This window comes from Chenopodium quinoa, unplaced genomic scaffold (assembly GCF_001683475.1).
Source record: "Chenopodium quinoa cultivar QQ74 unplaced genomic scaffold, ASM168347v1, whole genome shotgun sequence".
In the NCBI taxonomy this organism is placed as follows: domain Eukaryota; kingdom Viridiplantae; phylum Streptophyta; class Magnoliopsida; order Caryophyllales; family Amaranthaceae; genus Chenopodium; species Chenopodium quinoa.
Genome location: NW_018744304.1, coordinates 7,152,607 through 7,170,242, shown reverse-complemented (window position 1 = coordinate 7,170,242; position 17,636 = coordinate 7,152,607). Strand labels below are relative to the sequence as shown.

Sequence of the window (17,636 nt, the reverse complement as noted above, 5' to 3'; positions counted from 1 at the left end):
ACTTGGCTTGTTTGACCAGCTGGAATGTTTGGTTGTTTATAATGGCTTTTGAAATTGGCTGTTTAAGTTGGTTGTTTACAAAAGTGTTTGGTAAATTAATTGGTGGTTGTTGGCTGTTTATTAGATAATTTGTGGGCCAACAAGCCTAAAGCCAACAAAAAAGCTACTCAAAGCAGCTTTTTCATTTTGGCTTAAAAGCCAGCTTTTTCGCTGACTAAAAAGCCAATTACCAAACACATTTTTTGGTTGTTTGACCACCTTAAAAAGCCAAAAGCCAAAAGCTAACCAAAAAGCCATTAAAAAGCCAATTACCAAACATGGCCTAAGTATTAAGAAAATACTGAAACAAAATATTTCTTCAGGTTGTCAGCGTTCCATGTACGTGGAATCGGACAACCATTCATGGCTTCGAGACGGTAAGTACCATCTCGGACTTCTTCACTGATTCGATACAGCCCTTCCCAGTTTGGGGTCAGTTTTCCATCTTCATTTTCCCGAACCACAACCTCCATTTTCCTTAAGACTAGATCTCCCATTTTTAGCGGACGCTTTGACACTCGGCGATTGTATGCTCTTGTAATCCTTAGGCGATAAATTTCGTGCCTAAGCGCCGCATTGCCCCTAGCTTCTAGAAGGAAGTCTAGGGCAGTCTTCATGGCCTCCCAATTGGCTGCTTCATCATATAACATCACTCTAAGAGTGGGCTCATACATCTTAATTGGGAGAACAGCCTCAGCATCGTATACCAAAAAGAATGGGGTTTCCCCTGTGGAGCTCTTGGTCGTTGTTCGTATGGACCACAATACATTGACCAACTCATCAGCCCATAGACCGCCTACCTTTTCAAGTTTGCGATTGATATCTTTGGAGATCAACTTGTTGTATGCTTCTACCTGACCATTGGCTTGTGGTCGGCCGACCGGAGCAAAGCAATGAGCTATGCCTGGTCTTCCAACCATTCCTTGAGTTGAGGCGTTTCAAACTGGGGTCCATTGTCGAACACCATAGACCGAGGAACGCCAAAACATGTAATGATACTCTTCCATATGAAGGCTGAAACATCCGTCCACTTGATGCCCCAGACAGCCTCGGCCTCCACCCATTTTGTGAAGTAGTCTACTGCTACAAACACATAACGCCTTTGACCAGATGCTGGCGTGTACGGTCCTAAGATATCCATCCCCCATTTTGAAAAGGGGAGCGGACTACTTATGGCTGACAAATTGTTAGCAGGGCGATGGATCAAGGTTGCAAATCTCTATCAATTGTCACTTTTTTCACCATTTTCATGGCGTCCAACTTTAAGCTCAGCCAGTAGTACCCCAGATGGGTAGCCTTTTCAGCCAAGGCTCGCCCTCCAATATGGGAGCCGCACTGCCCTTGGTGGAGGTCGTCCAGGACATCATGCCCCTTCTCAGGAGTAATACACTTCAGGTACGGCTTCACAAATGTCTTTTTAAACAACTCCCCCTGCTTCATTTCGAACCAGGCCACTCTTTTCTTCATCAGCCAGCTCTCCTTAGGATCGGCCGGAAGTAATCCATCCCTTAAATAAGAAATGATCCCGTCCATCCAAGTGGAGCTTCTATCAATGATTTGTATTGGCTCGGCATCAATACTCCTTCTTTCCTTTACCTCCCAAAATACTGATCTAGGGGTGTCACATGATGCCGAGGATGCTAATTTAGAGAGGGCGTCCACCTGATGATTAGACGAACGAGGAACTTGTTGTAGAGTAAAATGATCTAGGCCCTTGGCCTCCTCCTTGACAATCTTCAAGTATTTCATCATAGTCGGCTCCCTTGCCTCAAAGTCTCCGTTCACCTGGCCGACTACAAGTAGGGAGTCCGAGCTTACATCCACTTTTGTTGCTCCTGCCGCCTTACACATTATAAGGCCGGCCAGGAGAGCTTCATACTCGGCCTCATTATTAGAGGCTTGGAACTGAAATCTCATAGCATACTTAAACTTATCTCCCTCGGGAGACTGACATATGATACCTGCGCCACACCCGATAGCTGTTGCACTACCGCCCACAAACACTTTCCAGACCTGGTCTCCGACCGGCTGAAGATCAGGCCGAGTCATCTCAGCTAAAAAATCTGCAAAGGCTTGTCCCTTGATTGTTTTTCTTGGCTCAAACGTAATGTCAAAGCCTCTCATTTCCAAGGCCCACTTGAGCATACGGCCACTGGCCTCTAAGGTTGTAAATGGCTTCTTCAGAGGTTGGTCTGTGTAGACCACAATTGAATGTACCAAGAAGTACGGTCGTAGCTTCTTTGATGCCATATAAAGTTCTAGGACAAATTTTTCAATAGGGGGGGTACTTAATATCGGCATTGTGAACTACATGACTGATAAAATAGACTGGGATCTGGTGGCCAACCCTTTCAGCAAGCAGGACGGCACTTAGAGAGTGTTCGGAGATGGCGAGATAGATGAATAGCTTCTCATTCTTAAGTGGACTAACGAGCCGAGGTAATATATGAAGGTGGCTTTTTAGATGTACGAACGCTTCCTCAGCCTCTTCTGTCCACTCAAACATGGCTTTCTTCTTGATGGTTTGAAAGAAATAACGGCACTTATCCCCTGACCTTGACAGAAATCTACCAAGTGCTGTTAAACAGCCGGTCAGTCCCTGTACTTCCTTAATCGTCCTTGGTGACTTCATGTCCAGGACAGCTTGAATCTATTCAGGGTTGGCCTCAATTCCACGTTGGTCAATCAAAAATCCGAGAAATTTACCGGACTCAACACCAAAGACACATTTCTTTGGATTTAACATCATCTTATGCCGCCTGAGTTCGGTAAAAGTTTCTCGCAGATCCTTCAAGTGGTCGGTCGACTCTTTTGACTTGAAAATCATGTCATCGATGTACGCCTCCATATTCCGGCCGAGCTGATCTTTGAAGACTATATTAACAAGTCGTTGAAAGGTAGCTGGGGCATTCTTGAGGCCAAATGGAATAACTTTGTAACAGTGAACCCCTGCTCAGATACGAACGCTGTTTTCTCTTGATCTTCTTCCCATGAGGGAATTTGATGGAATCCAGAGTATGCGTCCTTGAAACTCATCAGGGCATGCCCGGCCGTTGAATCAACTAGGCGGTCGATTTCGGGCTAGGGAAATCTATCCTTAGGGCATGCCTTGTTCAGATCGGTGTAATCCACACACATTCTCCAAGTTTTATTCGGCTTCTTCACGAGAACTACATTGGCTACCCAGTCTGGGTAATAACATTGCCGAATGAAACTGGCGTCCAGCATCTTTTTTACCTTAGCTGCGGTCGCCTTATTCCTCTCTTCTCCATGATTTCTTTTCTTCTAGCGAACGGGTTTAACGGCTGGGTTCACAGCCAGCTTATGAACGGCCAGGTCAGGACTTAATCCTAGCATCTCACCAACGTCGAATGAAAATACATCTTTGAATTCTCTCAACAGTTGAACTAACTCATCCCCAAGAATACCCAAAGCTATAGTGCCTACACTGACCGTCAAACCTGGTTGATCGGGGTCAAGCACTATATCTTGGTGATTGCCAGCCGGCTGGGGCCTTAACTCTTCTGGCCGACCGACAGTCATTAGCTGATATGCTTGCTCTATCTTGGCCTCCTTACGCTTCTGGCCGACCTGGTATGCTGGGAGTGAGGTTCCTTCTTCTTTTGGCTCGGACGCTTTTAGTCCGCGTGTTGTAGGCTTAACGGCCAATTGATTAAATTCCTTAGCCATTTTCTGACTCCCTTGGATTGTCCCAATTTTTTCGTCCTCCCTCTCGAACTTTAGCAGCATTAGATGAGGTACAATGACTGCTTTGGCTGCATTCAGTGTAGGACGACCAAGTATGACATTATATCCAGTCAGTTCTATTACAACCAGGAAGCGGACAACCATATCTCTTCCTTCCCCTTTTTGCCCAAAGCGGACGGGTAGGTCTATCCGCCCAACCGGGTGGATAACATTCCCCCCAAATCCTACCAACGGGTGAGTGATGTCCTGAAGAGAATCCTCTGGGAAGCTTAGATTCTTCTAGGCGGCCAGGCTGATGATGTCAGCCGAGCTACCCGTATCAATCAATATTCGCCCGACCTTCAAATTGCCTATTTTCATAATGAATACCATAGGATCATTGTGCAAGGCTTTGACCTCCCCCCGGTCATCCTCGCTGATGATTACTTTCGGAAAGGGTTCGGCCTTTACTGCATCCTCTTGCATCACCTTTCCCAAGTTCCAGGCATCCTGCTTGATCCCTTTCATAGTTGGGACGCCTGAGGTGAAACCTCCTGATATCACGACCACAAAGCCTGAATCAGTGCTATTCCCATCATCTTCCTTGTCTTTGTTCTTATCATTTTTCTGCCTCTTCTCGGACGTGTTGTTTGTCCGTGTGTATGTGAATTTGGACTTCATCACATAAGAGTTCAGCATGCCCTTCTCGTCTAGCTTGTCCAACAATCTCTTTAAATTGATGCAATCGTTCGTGTCATGTCCCACGTCCTTGTGGTAATGACAGTACTTGTTCTTGTTCCTGTACTGAGTCGGTCCTCTCACTGGCTGTGGCTTTTCAAACTCAAACTTATCCTTGATTTCCATCAAGATGGAGTAACAGTCCTTGTTGAACTCAAACTGGGGCTCATATGTCTTGACCTTCTTGGACTTCTGCGGTTGGCCATCGGCCACCCAGAATTCTTTTATCTTTTTTCCTTCTTTCTTTTGGTCGGCCGAGTCTTGGTGAGAAGATTGTTTCTTCTCAGCCCCCATGGCCGGCACTTCTGATTTTGTGAGCGAACAAAAGTCCGCCGCTTCAATATAAGCTTCGGCTTCTCGCAAAACACCTGCGTATGTCCGAATCTTTTTCCTTACCAGGTCAAATTTAAAACCATTATGCCTTAATCCCCGGAGAAATTCAGAGTAAGCCATTTCATCCGGCAGATTATGAATTTGGGCTTTTTCTTGGTTAAATCGCTAGACGTACGGCCGTAGGCCCTCATTCTTCCCTTGAACAATTGTTGCCAAATTAAGGCTAGTCTTTCGAGGCGATATATTGTATGAAAAATTTCCCACAAACAGCAAACTAAGAGTAGTGAAGCAATTGATACATCCGGCCGGGAGGCTATTGAACCAATCATGTGCCACACCCTTCAAAGTGGCCGGAAAGCATTTGCACCAGGTAGCATCATCTACACTTTGCAAGTACATCAAGTTTCTGTACGAGGTGATGTGTTCTTCTGGGTTTCCCGTACCATCATAAGCTCCCAAAAGTACACTCTTCACCTTCGGCGGCTGAGGGGAAGTTAAAATATCTTGCGAAAACGGAGGCGGCTTATCTCCCAGAGTCAGCAGGCGCATGTGCCAGTCAATTGGTTGTGGCTGCACGGACGGTCCAGCCAGGTAGGGAGCCTGACCGTACGTCTGTCCGTATGGCCCATATTGTCCGAAGACTTGGGGATTTAGCTGCATCAAGCCATTGAAACCCTAGGGAGGTTGATATTGAAGTGATTGAACTGGATTAAGAGTTGGAGTGCGGACAACTGGAATAGGAGTTGGAGTGCGGACAGCTTGACTTCTGCTAGAGATGGCCGTATTGGTATACTGGGAGAGAGAATGATTTGAAAAATCATCCGGCATAGTTGGGGTTGAGGTCGTGTCCGAGTAAGCGGCACGTTCCCGCTGCTTATGCCGAAGGTAATCCCTTGCGTCCTTCCATCGTCTAGACAGCTCAGGCTCTTCTCTTCGAGGCTGCCTACTCCTCCCCCCAACCGACTGTGTTTTCGCCAACAGATCAGAGAAATTTGTCCGCGATACCCTAGGGAACCTTCTAGTTGGCCTACGAAATGGGGTGTTCCCAGCGTCCGTTGCATTAGCCGCTTTGCTTTGTGATTTCTTTGGAGCCCTCTCCCCCTCTCTCCTGGGCGGCTGCCTAGAGGTAGAGGCTCTGTTGCTCTCAAACTCTTTCCGGAGCTTGTTGAGTGCGGCCTTCAGAGAGGCTGCGGTAACAGGAGGGTCATCCGCTTCTTGAAATGTGGCAATCAGCGGATCGCTGGTATGGATTGTAGGGATTATATCCTCTACATGTCCGTCCTCGCATGGATTAGGTGTCTGAACGTCTATTTCCATAACGGACGAGTATCTCCACAAACGGCGCCAAATGTTTCGGGTGTTTTTTGGATTTCCTCGGGTATTGGTCACGCTCTTCTGGCAACGAGACTGAGACACCTACAAAACAACAAATATTTTGTTGTCGGAATATTCGCCTCCGACGATCAAGTCAGTGATCGAAAACGGAAAAGGCTAGAGAGAGAAAGTAGAGAGAAGTTGGAGCTATTAATGCTCTTTTTCTTGTAATGTCTTAATCCACCCCTCCCATCATAAATGATTGGATTATTTATAGGGGTGGAGCTTGTGTCCTTTTTAGGGTTTGTACCCTAAAATTGCGTGACGTGATTGGCTGCGCAATCGGAGAACGCCACGTGTTGTTTTGGGGGCGCCGCTTTGCGGCTTTCAATGATATCTCTCGGTATTTGGGCCCTGATGTAATTAGGCCTCTTTTGCGTGCTGATTTCAGGGGTTATATATGCCCTAAACACGTGGCATCTTCCTGTAGCGACACGTGTCACCCTCTCATTGGGCCACGTGTCGCTATAGAATTGGCCTGAGCTCTTGAGTGCTTTTAAGCTGAATGCGTGGCATCTTCCCATAGTGACACGTGTCACCCTCTAACTGGGCCACGTGTCGCTACGGGACTTGTCCACGCGTACGGGGTATTTTTACCCTCAACAACTTAAATTGCCCCTAAAAACAAAACAAAACAAAAAAAAAAAGATTTTCCATCAAAAATTCCCGCACCTATTATGGCTTGTTCACATTTAGTTAATTTCAGTTCAGTTCACTTCAGCTCTAATCAGTTTAGTTCAGTTTAGTTCAACTCCAATCAATTCAATTTAGCTCCTAATTTCCCTCTCTCATTTTCAGCTCAGTTCAGTTCAATTAAGCTCCAATATAATCAGTTCAGTTCAGTTCAGTTCTGTAAATGTGAACAGGCCCTTAGCTTTCACCTACTAGCTATTACAAATTTACAACCCCTTCAAAAGAGTGAAAGCAGAATCGATTACATAACATAGTTTTCCAAAATTTAAACATTTAATCTAATGGTTTTCCAAAATTTTAAACAATCAATTAATAAGAAAGATAAAAAAAATATATATAAAAATTAAAAAAAAAATCTACATAAATAAGCCAATCATTTCAACTTTTCAGCTAATAATTTTTTTTTGTCTCAAATTTGGATTTTTTTTGAAACATAATCTTTTATTATTAAATCGATCATTAATTTTTTTTTATGCAATGTAGCTGGTAGAGCTTGAACTTGTAACCTCAAAACACAATGTAAGCTTACTTTGGCGCAAATTCTTAGTTACACCCTTGTGTAGCTAAGCTAGCTATACTAGCTGAGTAGCTGCATTCCTGCATATATATGAAGATATATTACTTCAAGAATGAACATACATTTTTATTTTCTTTCCTTATATCTTAACTCTCTCTCTTCTCTTTTCTTACTTCAATTATTTTTCTCTCTCCTCTGTTTTATTCTCATTTTGAAACTTTCTCTCTCCTTTATTATCTCTATAAAAATAAACACGTGAATGCACTTTCATAATTTCCTTTAATCATTATTCTTCTTTATCTTTCTACTTCAAGCATTCTCCAATTCGTCACATGCAACATTCTTCATCGTCATCATCTTCGTCGTAATTGTGAATCGTGAGGTAACTTTGAGTTTTTTTTTTTTTAATGTGAATGTTATAAAATTGTTTATTCCTATCAATTTTTATTTTTGATTCTTAATCTATCAAATTTTTTAATCGTGAGGGAAGTTTTGTACGCTATATTGGTTTATAAGAGTAAGGGTTTGTTATGATATACTAAACTGAACTGATTGTAGCTGAGCTAAACTAAACTGAATAGAGCTGAAATGAATTGTTTATGAGAGAAGATAAATAGGAGTTAAACTAAACTTAACTAAACTAAACTGAATTGAACTGGACTGAAATTAATCTGAAGAAAACCTCATTTTCCGTAAGAGTAACCTCGTAGTAACTCAAATTCATTATAAGAGTAAAATCAAGTAATTTAGAAACACAATTAACCCCATTTACTCATTCGAGTAACCCTTATTCTTTTATTTTTAAAAAAATAAAAGAATAACTCCACTTATTTAAGAGAGTAACCCCTTTTTTCATTTAAGTAACTTACATACGTTAAGGTAACCCCATTTGCTCATCACTGTGACCCTTATTACTTAATGAATTGCCTTATATGTGATTATGTGAAGTGGTCACACCATATAGCTAGCCACAAATAAGACTTTGTGTTTTCGATCTCTATGATGAACCAAGATAAGATTTAAGGTGGATATTTAAATTTTTAGAGCTAAAATAATTCCAATCGAACTTTTGTATAATTTTCTTTAAAAAAAATGAACATGTATGGTAGTACTTTAAAAATGAACATGTAATGCAAAATGAACATTTAATACACTAAAAGTGAACATTGAGGTCAAAAAAATGAACATATTTTAACATTTTATGTTATCTTTATTTTTGTGACTAATATATAAATAATTTGAACCTATATGAATATGTGAAAATCATATTCATTTTTAATATACTAAATGTTTGTAACTTTTTTTTGATCGGATCATTTTAAATACTAAATGTTCATTTTTTTTTTAAAAAAAAAAAGTATTCATATTTTTTTGTGAAATGTTCATTTTATTCAGTATGGTCTAGCTATTCTATGATTGTATGATAAATGTGTATTTTTAATATACTAAACTAGCATAGTGTCCGTGCGATGCACGGTTTATAAATCAAATTATTAAACCCGTAGGAAAAATAAAAATAAAAACAGAGGTAATTCATTTACTATTAAAGGACTTGGTTACTAATGGTCAATAAAAAAAAATTAAAGGAACGTTATTTGAATAGTATTTTATGTTACTTGAATTTCTTTTAATTTTTTATAATGTTATTCTATTAATTGAAAAATAATTGAATAATACTCCACATAGCTATATAAGAAGTTGACTAATTTATTTATATCTGCTGTTGAGAAAAAACTATAATTTTCTTATCATACCATCCGCATCAGTAGCTACAATCAATCTAATATATACATGTTTTATTTACCCGTTGCACTCATTAAATCTATAAACACAATAATAGCCTTATATTTGGCCAACCAGAACATATATTTTCCTAAGTTAACCATTGTGCCAAAAACTATATATTATATAATAGTCACATATATGACCAACAGCTGATTAAATATAGTATACAACACAAATACTTCGTATATAGGTATGGATACTGATAATTTTATATAAATAAAATATACGGAGTATATATTACTAAGATTTATCCCTACCTTAATTATAAAAAGGTTAACAAAACTCTTATAATAGTGCATGGACATTTATCTATATAAAAATGTTCTTTTTACATATATTTTCCCCCATTTAATTTTAAAAGCCTTAAAATTGTCTCTTGATTTCGCTAAATTGATTTAAAAGGTTATGTTTATTTCAATATTTAAAGCCATTTACTATTTTCATTTCCTTTTGTTTTAATTTTTCTATTTAGAATTCATTAGACTATTAGGTTTCAAGATCGAAGTCAATATCTTTTTACTGTACAGTCACTAAATCAAAGTCGCTCAACTAAATTTTTGGACATTGCATAGCTACACAACATCCAACACATTTAATGATTACATGCAAATAATTTTAATAAAACTATGCATTCAATATAAGTTATTAAACAATTTAACTATATATACATTTTGATAGGTTTATATCTTTCATATTAACAAAAATTTACAAATGTTATTATTATATTTTGAAAAAAAATTTAGACTTTGGATTTTTGTATAAGATAGATAAAGGATAAGTTAATTCCCGTCATATATGCATTGAGTTTTGCGTGTTCTATCCGGTTCACCCTTTGGGCTAATCCAGATTTGAGGATCAGTTCTAGGTTATTAGGTTCCATTCCCTTTCCGATTGTTGTTGCAGGGGAGCGAACACAGGTCCTCCCTACCTAGTGTAGTCTCAGTCACCACTACACCAACAACCAATTGGTGCAGTGATGATTGGGACTACACTTGGTATGGAGGACACGTGTTATAAAATATTATATTATATACATATACTTTTTTATATTATAAAAAATATTATATTATATACACATACTATTATAGTTAAAAGTATTATTATGTATAAAACAACATAAATTATTGCACATGATTGTTGTATATCTAGTATAGTACATGAGTAATGCACGATTTTTAAATTCATAAGTAATAACATTGTTATTACGAATATTACAATTTAAACACACGAGTAATAGTTATAATACATTTTATATCTGTCCCTTTTCCGTCAAATGTCTAATTCAATTTAACTTTTATTCTTCTTGTTTAGATTGGTTATTGATACAGTTTTTTTTTTTTTTTTTTTTTTTTTTTTTTTTTTTTTTGCAAGAAAAACAAAAGGTCATTGTAAAAGACGTTGTATAGAAAATGAAAGGCCGATTAAAATTAAATTTATGTTCAAGATTATGTATTTTTTTTTCCAAGACAACATTTCGGCTCAGCATTCAATATTTGTCAAGGAGTACAACAAACGATAAAAGTAATTTTTACACTATTTTGTATATTTATCAAAAACTTTTGTATTCATCCAATTACTTGAATTGAATTGAATTTAGGGCCTGTTCCGATTGACTGAACTGAACTGAACTGAACTGAACTAAACTGAACTGAACTGAGCTGAACAGAACTGAGCTGAATTGAACTGAACTGAACTGAACTGAACTGAGCTGAACTGAGCTGAACTGAACTGAACTAAACTGAACTGAACTGAACTTATTAATTAGTGATTTTTAACTACGGATTAGTGATCTTTGTTTATTTATTGATTATTTATTACTATACATATGTGTATATACAAATGTACATATTATTAATAATAATAATAATATTATTATTATTATTAATATTATTATTATTATTAATTATTGATGATTATTATTATTACTTATTGATTATTATTATTATTATTATTATTATTATTATTATTGTTATTATTATTATTATTATTATTTGTTGATGATTATTATTATTATTTATTGATTATTATTATTAGTATTATTATTTCAATTATTATTGTTATTATTATTATCATTATTTATTGATGATTATTATTATTATTTATTACTTATTGATTATTATTATTATTATTATTATTATTGTTGTTGTTGTTGTTGTTGTTGTTGTTGTTAATATTATTATTATTATTATTATTATTATTATTATTATTACTATTATTATTATTATTGTTGTTGTTAATATTATTATTATTATTATTATTATTATTATTGTTAATATTATAATCATTATTATTATTATTATGATGATTATGATTATTATTGTTGTTGTTGTTGTTGTTGTTGTTGTTGTTGTTGTTGTTGTTATTGTTGTCGTTGTAATAAGAGCTTAAAAGAATGAAATTTGGCTTTATATCATTAGCAATATCATTAGACGTAAATTAAGAGCTGAACTGAACTGAACTGAACTGAACTAAGCTGAACTGAGCTGAACTGAACTGAATTTCAACGGAAGAGAACAGGCCCTTAGGATAACTTGTAGTCTATTTTGGGTAACTTTTATCAATAAAGCATAAATAACTTTCATTCATTACAGGGTAGATTTTATAATAGGTGCACAATCTTTTATTGTTCATCTGATTTTTTTTTAAAATGTTTGTATTGATTTCATAATTGACGTCAAACTAAATTCTATCGATTTTATTTAATTTTCATAAAAAAAATATTAGCCTTTCAAAATACGAAATATTTGTTCCTTAATTATGCCACTTTAATCATATTGCTTCAAATTAGTTATTATTCTTTAAATTGACTATAAATAAAGATTGGAAAGACTTTATGGATTATTTGAAGTATTGGAAAGTATATATTTATTATAAAAAAAATTAAATCAATATTTATGTTAGGAAATCATGAAAATCATATACATGTATAGAAACTTGCTTTTATTGTTTAAAGTTTAACAAAAATAACTATGCTTGAATATGTAAACAATAATTATATAGATATATTTTATACATAAGATAAGCCAGTGAGAAAGTGACATTTGTCATCCTCACATTGAGGCGCTTGTCTTTTAGTATAATATATAGATTAAATGTTCATATTTTTTCACGTATTCATTTTTTTTATTACTAACTGTTCATTTTTTTAACATGTTCATAACGTGTTCATAATTTTTTTTTTTTAACTTAACGTTCATTTTTATGGCCGTGCGTCATTTTTAATATACTTATATGATCATTTTCACTTTTTAATACTAAAGTTTCATTTCTATTACATGTTTATTTTTTATTACTAAATATTCATTATTTTTACATGTTCATACTTTTTTTTACTATATGTTCATTTTATAAGTCGTGGTGCAACTATTCTAGCTTGCTTTAGTACCTCCCTTCTAATTCTTAGGCCTTCTTTGGTTCAACTTATTTTTACTTATTTCAGAAAAATAAGTTCAGATCAGAAAAAATAAGTTCATATCAGGAAAAATAAATTCAAATTAGATCATCATTTTTTTGTGCAGTTTTATATCGCTAAATATCTTTAATTTTGCGATGAAAAAAATTATTAAAAATCACATATTAATAAAATATACATTATTACGAATCTAACAGTACCCCACTTGATATATTTTTCCGTATGGATTATCGTATATTTAAAGTCAAAGTTTGATCAAATTTGATATTTAGATCAAATCAGACCTCACTAAATCTGATCGCAAAAATAAGGTAAACCAAACAAAACAATTAATTCTTACATAATATTATCCACCTAAATTGGAGAAGGAGATAGCCCAATATCGTACCCATGAGGCTTTATATACATTGCGTCAAACCCCTTAATGGCCCTCAAACCTGTGATTCAATCTTTTTAAAATCACATTTTTATTTTTTAACGGGAAATCATAATTTTAAAAAGACATTATTTCTCTTTTTTCTTTTCTTTTTTTTATTTTTTATTTTTAACCGCCATAGTTAGAGTTATAACGGTGCTATAATTTCTAGGGCTGTGCAAAACTATCCGAAAAACCGAAAACCCGAAAAACCGAACCGTAACCGAACCGAAAAATTGGGTACCCGAACCGTTTAAAGAAAACGGGTCGGGTAACCGAACCGATAAGAATTTAACAGTTCGGGTAACGGGTACCCGTTAACACTGTTTCGGGTACCCGAATGTCCCGAAAATATTTTTTTTCGAAATCTCAAATGAAAAATGTCAGTTTTTTTTAGAAAAAAAGAAACAGAAAATAAAGAACAAAAAAGTGAAAACCCTAAACTTCGTTCTTTTCTCATTTCTCAGGCATTCACTTCACTCAGCCTCCATCCCTCTCTCTCTCCTCCTCTTCTCTAATGTCTCTGCCTCTGGTTCTCTAATCTCCATTCTCCATTCTCCATTCTCCATTCACTCCTTCATCTCCTCCATTGAAGCGGCTCTGAGCTTTCACTCCTTCATCTCCTAATTTCCTCAGGTAATTAACTAATTATCCCTTTGCCAGATCTAATTATTTGCAATGAATTGATTAAATTCAATTAAACTTAAACTCTTGTTTTAATTTCACAAATCGCAGATTCAATTTAGGGCTCTGCGTACTTCGACTTCTCCATTGAAGCGGCTTCTGAGCTATACGCCTATACTCCTTCATCTCCTCCATTGAAGCGTACTTCGACTTCTCCATTGAAGCGGCTCTGAGCTTTCACTCCTTCATATCCTACATTGAAGCGGCTCTGAGCTTTCACTCCTTCATCTCCTCCATTGAAGCGTACTTCAGCTCTCCATTGAAGCGGCTTTTGAGCTTTCACTGTTGAGGTAATTTACATTTTATAGTATCTGGCTATCTGTGGTTTTTTCGGTTTGTAATTGTTTTTTTTCCTGATTTTTTATTGTGGTACTATTAATTTTTTTTTTTTTGTTTTTTTTGGGAGGAATGGTACTTATTATGGTTTTCAGAATTGAGGTTTTTTTTTATTATTTTTTGTCAAGTTGTGTCTGTTAGATTTAGATGAGTGAGTAAGGTGAGATTTCTGTTTTTGATGTGGAAATAAGGTTGTTGAGAAAAAACAAGGATTCAGAGTGATGTTGTTGTGTGATGTTGCTAAGCATCTATAGTTGCTGTGTACTAATGTTGTTGAGCATCTATAGTGTTGTGTGATGGCTTCCTGTGTGTTGAGCATCTATAGAGTTGTACATGATAATCATGTAGTCCAATATGATTTATTGTAACATGAGTTAATTACAAGCATTTTAAGAAAACGTTTTAAGATTTATTGTAGTCCAATAAGATAATCATGTAGTACAATATGATTTATCTAGTTGCTTCTACTCAGGTTAATTTGTCAATGTTGGTTTAACAGAATTGAGTAATATTCGTCAGCTGGAATTTGGTTTAACAGTAACTTGTGTGGCTGTGTACATCATCTATTGGACTCATTTTCAATAATACTTGCCTAAGGTACTGCAAGGCTCACAGAGTGATTATATGGTGTAGGTGTACCAATAGTTTTTTTTATTTTACTTGCTTGTCTGAGATTTTATGATTGTGTATTTGTGTGACGTGGAAAAGTTTTTGTCCTGTTTGTTTCTAATAGACATATGTCCTAGATGTTCACCCTTTCAACCCTCATATAGCTATGACTCATTCTTGTTATTTGTGTATACATGATTGAACTTATTTGTTTTTTTTTTTCATTTGTAGGAGTGTATGGAATCTGGAAGTAGTGGGGATATGGAAGACTCATCGGCTACAAGTCCAGATCCTCCAATTCCAAGTCCTCCTCCCGAGCCTTGGGAGTATGACCCTTGTCCAATGACGGAAAATAATGACCCCTTTGACCAGCAAAATCAATCAAACCAACCTTCTGAACCTGCTGATGCTGCTGCCCCCTTAAGTGAAACTTCAAAAAAATCTAGAAAAAGGCGCTCTCCTCATTGGGAGCATTTTATAAAGAAGGATGGAGAAAACAAGGCTGAATGTATCTATTGTCATACATTCATTGGTTGTGCATCACTTCAAGGTACCTCCGGCATGAAGAACCACATAAAGCGGTGTAAGGAATACCCCCCAAACATTGATCAAAATCAGCAACTATTGTCCCTTAGTCAACAAACTCTTGATGGGAATCTCGTGGATAAAAAAAAAGGTAGACTTGAGCTGTGGAAATTCAATCAAGAAGATAGTAGGAGAGCTCTGGCAAAGATGGTGATCATGGATGAAATGTCTTTTAGAATGGTGGAGCATGAAGGTTTTCGCAACTTTATGAAGGTAACGCAACCCTTTTTCATTATTCCTTCTCGATGGACAGTGACTAGAGATTGTTATAGGATTTATTTGGATGAGAAAAACAGTTAGAAAAGTTTTATTAGTAAGTGCACTTCACGTATAAGTCTCATCACTGATACTTGGACTTCTTGCCAAAATAAGAATTACATGTGTTTAACCGCTCACTTTATTGACCAAAATTGGAAATTGCATAAATAAAATAATTAACTTTTGTATAATTGCTGGTCATTCTGGTGAAACAATTGGTAAATCTGTCCAAAAGTGTCTACTTGAATGGGGTATTTCTAGAGTAATGACTGTCACTGTAGATAATGCAAGTTCAAATGATGTTGGCATTCAATATTTGAAAAGAAGGTTTGAAAGTTGGAAGACATTAGTTTTGGGTGGTCGGTTATTACACATGAGATGTTGTGCTCACATATTAAGTTTAACCGTTAAAGAAGGATTGAAAGAAAGTGATGTGTCAATAAAAAGAATTCGTTGTGCTGTTAGGTATGTAAGATCATCGGGTGCTAGATTGCAAAAGTTCATGAGTTGTGTTAAACAAGAAAAGTTGGAGTCAAAACGTTTTCTTTGTTTAGATGTGGATACTAGGTGGAATTCCACTTTTTTAATGCTGGAAGGTGCTTTGGCATATCGTAGGGCTTTTGATTTTCTTGAATGTTCAGATGGTGGTAAATTTAGGTATGAGTTACTTAAGACAGGCGGGGTGCCTGAACCTAGTGATTGGGATCGTGTTGCCTCTTTTCTTCCTTTACTTAAAATATTCTATGATGCTACTCTACGAGTTTCTGGCTCGTTGTATATCACCTCTAATGTGTATTTACAAGAACTTGTTGGGATTAGTGTGTTAATCAAAAAAAAAAATGTTGAGTAATGATGCGGGGGTGAGTTTAATGGCTAGTGGAATGAAGAAAAAGCATGACAAGTATTGGGAAAATGTTGATAATGTGAATCTCTTATTGTATATTGCTGACATTCTTGATCCTAGGCGGAAAATGGGATATACTAAATGGGCAATTAATCAACAATATGATTCTGAAAAAGTTAAGTACTTGTGTGATAAAGTGATGCAAACTCTGAATGACATGTATGAACTTTATATTTCTGAAAACCCTCCAAATGAGTCTATTCTCCCTAAAACTTCTGATTTTTCGGAGGAAGTAGAAGATATGGATTCTGATGTAGATGTTGCGGAATTAGAGTTTGAAAGGCAGGTGGGTTCATGTGTTGGAGTACAAGGGAAAAATGAGTTGGCCAAGTATTTAGAAGATGATGGAGAAGTTAATCCCGCCGGAAAAAGCTTTGATTGTTTGGGGTGGTGGAAAAAATATGGTAAAAGGTATCCAACAATAGCTCTCATGGCTAGAGATGTACTTGCCATTCCCGTATCAACAGTCGCTTCCGAATCAGCTTTTAGCACCGGTGGTCGAGTGCTTGATTCATTTCGCAGCTCACTCTCAACTAAGATGGTTGAAGCCTTGATTTGTGCACAAGATTGGTTACGTACATCTCAAGGTCCTCTTATACTTGAGGAGAGACTTGAAGATATGGAAAAAATTGAATCAGGTAACATTCAAATATTTTCTCTTTTTTTTAATCTCATTATCTTGTTAATTATTCATTAACTTTTTTTTAATTTTTTCTTTTTGAAGAAATGTTATCTCTTGGTGAGGAACACTCTCTCTTTGTTGATGATGATTAATTGATTAGAGGCAACAACTTATAATCATGAAGGTTGGTGGTGATTGTATTGAAGGCCGGAAGTCATTGAAGGCTTGGAGTATTTTATGAAATATGATTACTATGGACTGTTTTTGTTTTAAAACTATAAACTATGAACTTTTTTTTTTGTTATGTATTGGTTTATTATTGTTAACTATGGACTTTTTTTAAAAAAAGAAACAGTATGTTTGTATCAAGTATTTGTTCATTTGTAATCGGGTTGAGTGCTGTGTTATATGTGTATTCAGGTTTAAATATCAGCCTATTAGGCTGTTATTTGTTACAAAAAAAATCATAGTACTAATAACAATAATTAATACTAGAAAAACAGGTGGAAGTTTGGACAAAAATATTATTAAGCAGGTGGGTACAAGGAGGAGTTCAGGCAGCCAAGTAGGAGAGGTGAGGAGGCAGCAGCCTCAAGGACAGGGACTGGTAGGTTGCCAAAGCGGAAGACAGCGATAGTTGTAATT

General features: G+C 36.3%; 3 protein-coding genes across 4 annotated transcripts; 1 reads left to right on the top strand and 2 right to left on the bottom strand.

Moving 5' to 3' along the window:
- Positions 1-329: 329 nt before the first annotated feature.
- Positions 330-959, bottom strand: LOC110695872. Its single transcript, XM_021873098.1, has one exon. It carries the CDS (start codon positions 957-959, stop codon positions 330-332), a length of 630 nt encoding a protein of 209 aa, XP_021728790.1.
- A 3,067-nt stretch (positions 960-4,026) lies between these two features.
- Positions 4,027-4,917, bottom strand: LOC110695870. The gene has a single exon (XM_021873097.1). The coding sequence runs from the start codon at positions 4,915-4,917 to the stop codon at positions 4,027-4,029; it is 891 nt and encodes a 296-aa protein (XP_021728789.1).
- A 9,013-nt stretch (positions 4,918-13,930) lies between these two features.
- On the top strand, positions 13,931-17,029 carry LOC110695780 (zinc finger BED domain-containing protein DAYSLEEPER-like). Of its 2 annotated transcripts, XM_021873013.1 has the most exons (3): positions 13,931-13,967; positions 14,854-15,420; positions 16,597-17,029. In XM_021873013.1, the coding sequence occupies exons 2-3, from the start codon at positions 14,860-14,862 to the stop codon at positions 16,603-16,605; spliced, it is 570 nt and encodes a 189-aa protein (XP_021728705.1). In that variant the 5' UTR covers positions 13,931-13,967; positions 14,854-14,859; the 3' UTR covers positions 16,606-17,029. The 2 variants fall into 2 exon arrangements, with proteins under 2 accessions (XP_021728705.1, XP_021728706.1); XM_021873014.1 differs by lacking the exon at positions 13,931-13,967 and having other exon boundaries at positions 13,985-15,420.
- The last annotated feature ends 607 nt before the right edge of the window (positions 17,030-17,636 follow it).

Coding starts and splice junctions, on each gene's coding strand:
- LOC110695872 (XM_021873098.1), bottom strand. CDS start 959: ATGGTTGGAAGACCAGGCATAGCTCATTGCTTTGCTCCGGTCGGCCGA.
- LOC110695870 (XM_021873097.1), bottom strand. CDS start 4,917: ATGGCTTACTCTGAATTTCTCCGGGGATTAAGGCATAATGGTTTTAAA.
- LOC110695780 (XM_021873013.1), top strand. CDS start 14,860: ATGGAATCTGGAAGTAGTGGGGATATGGAAGACTCATCGGCTACAAGT.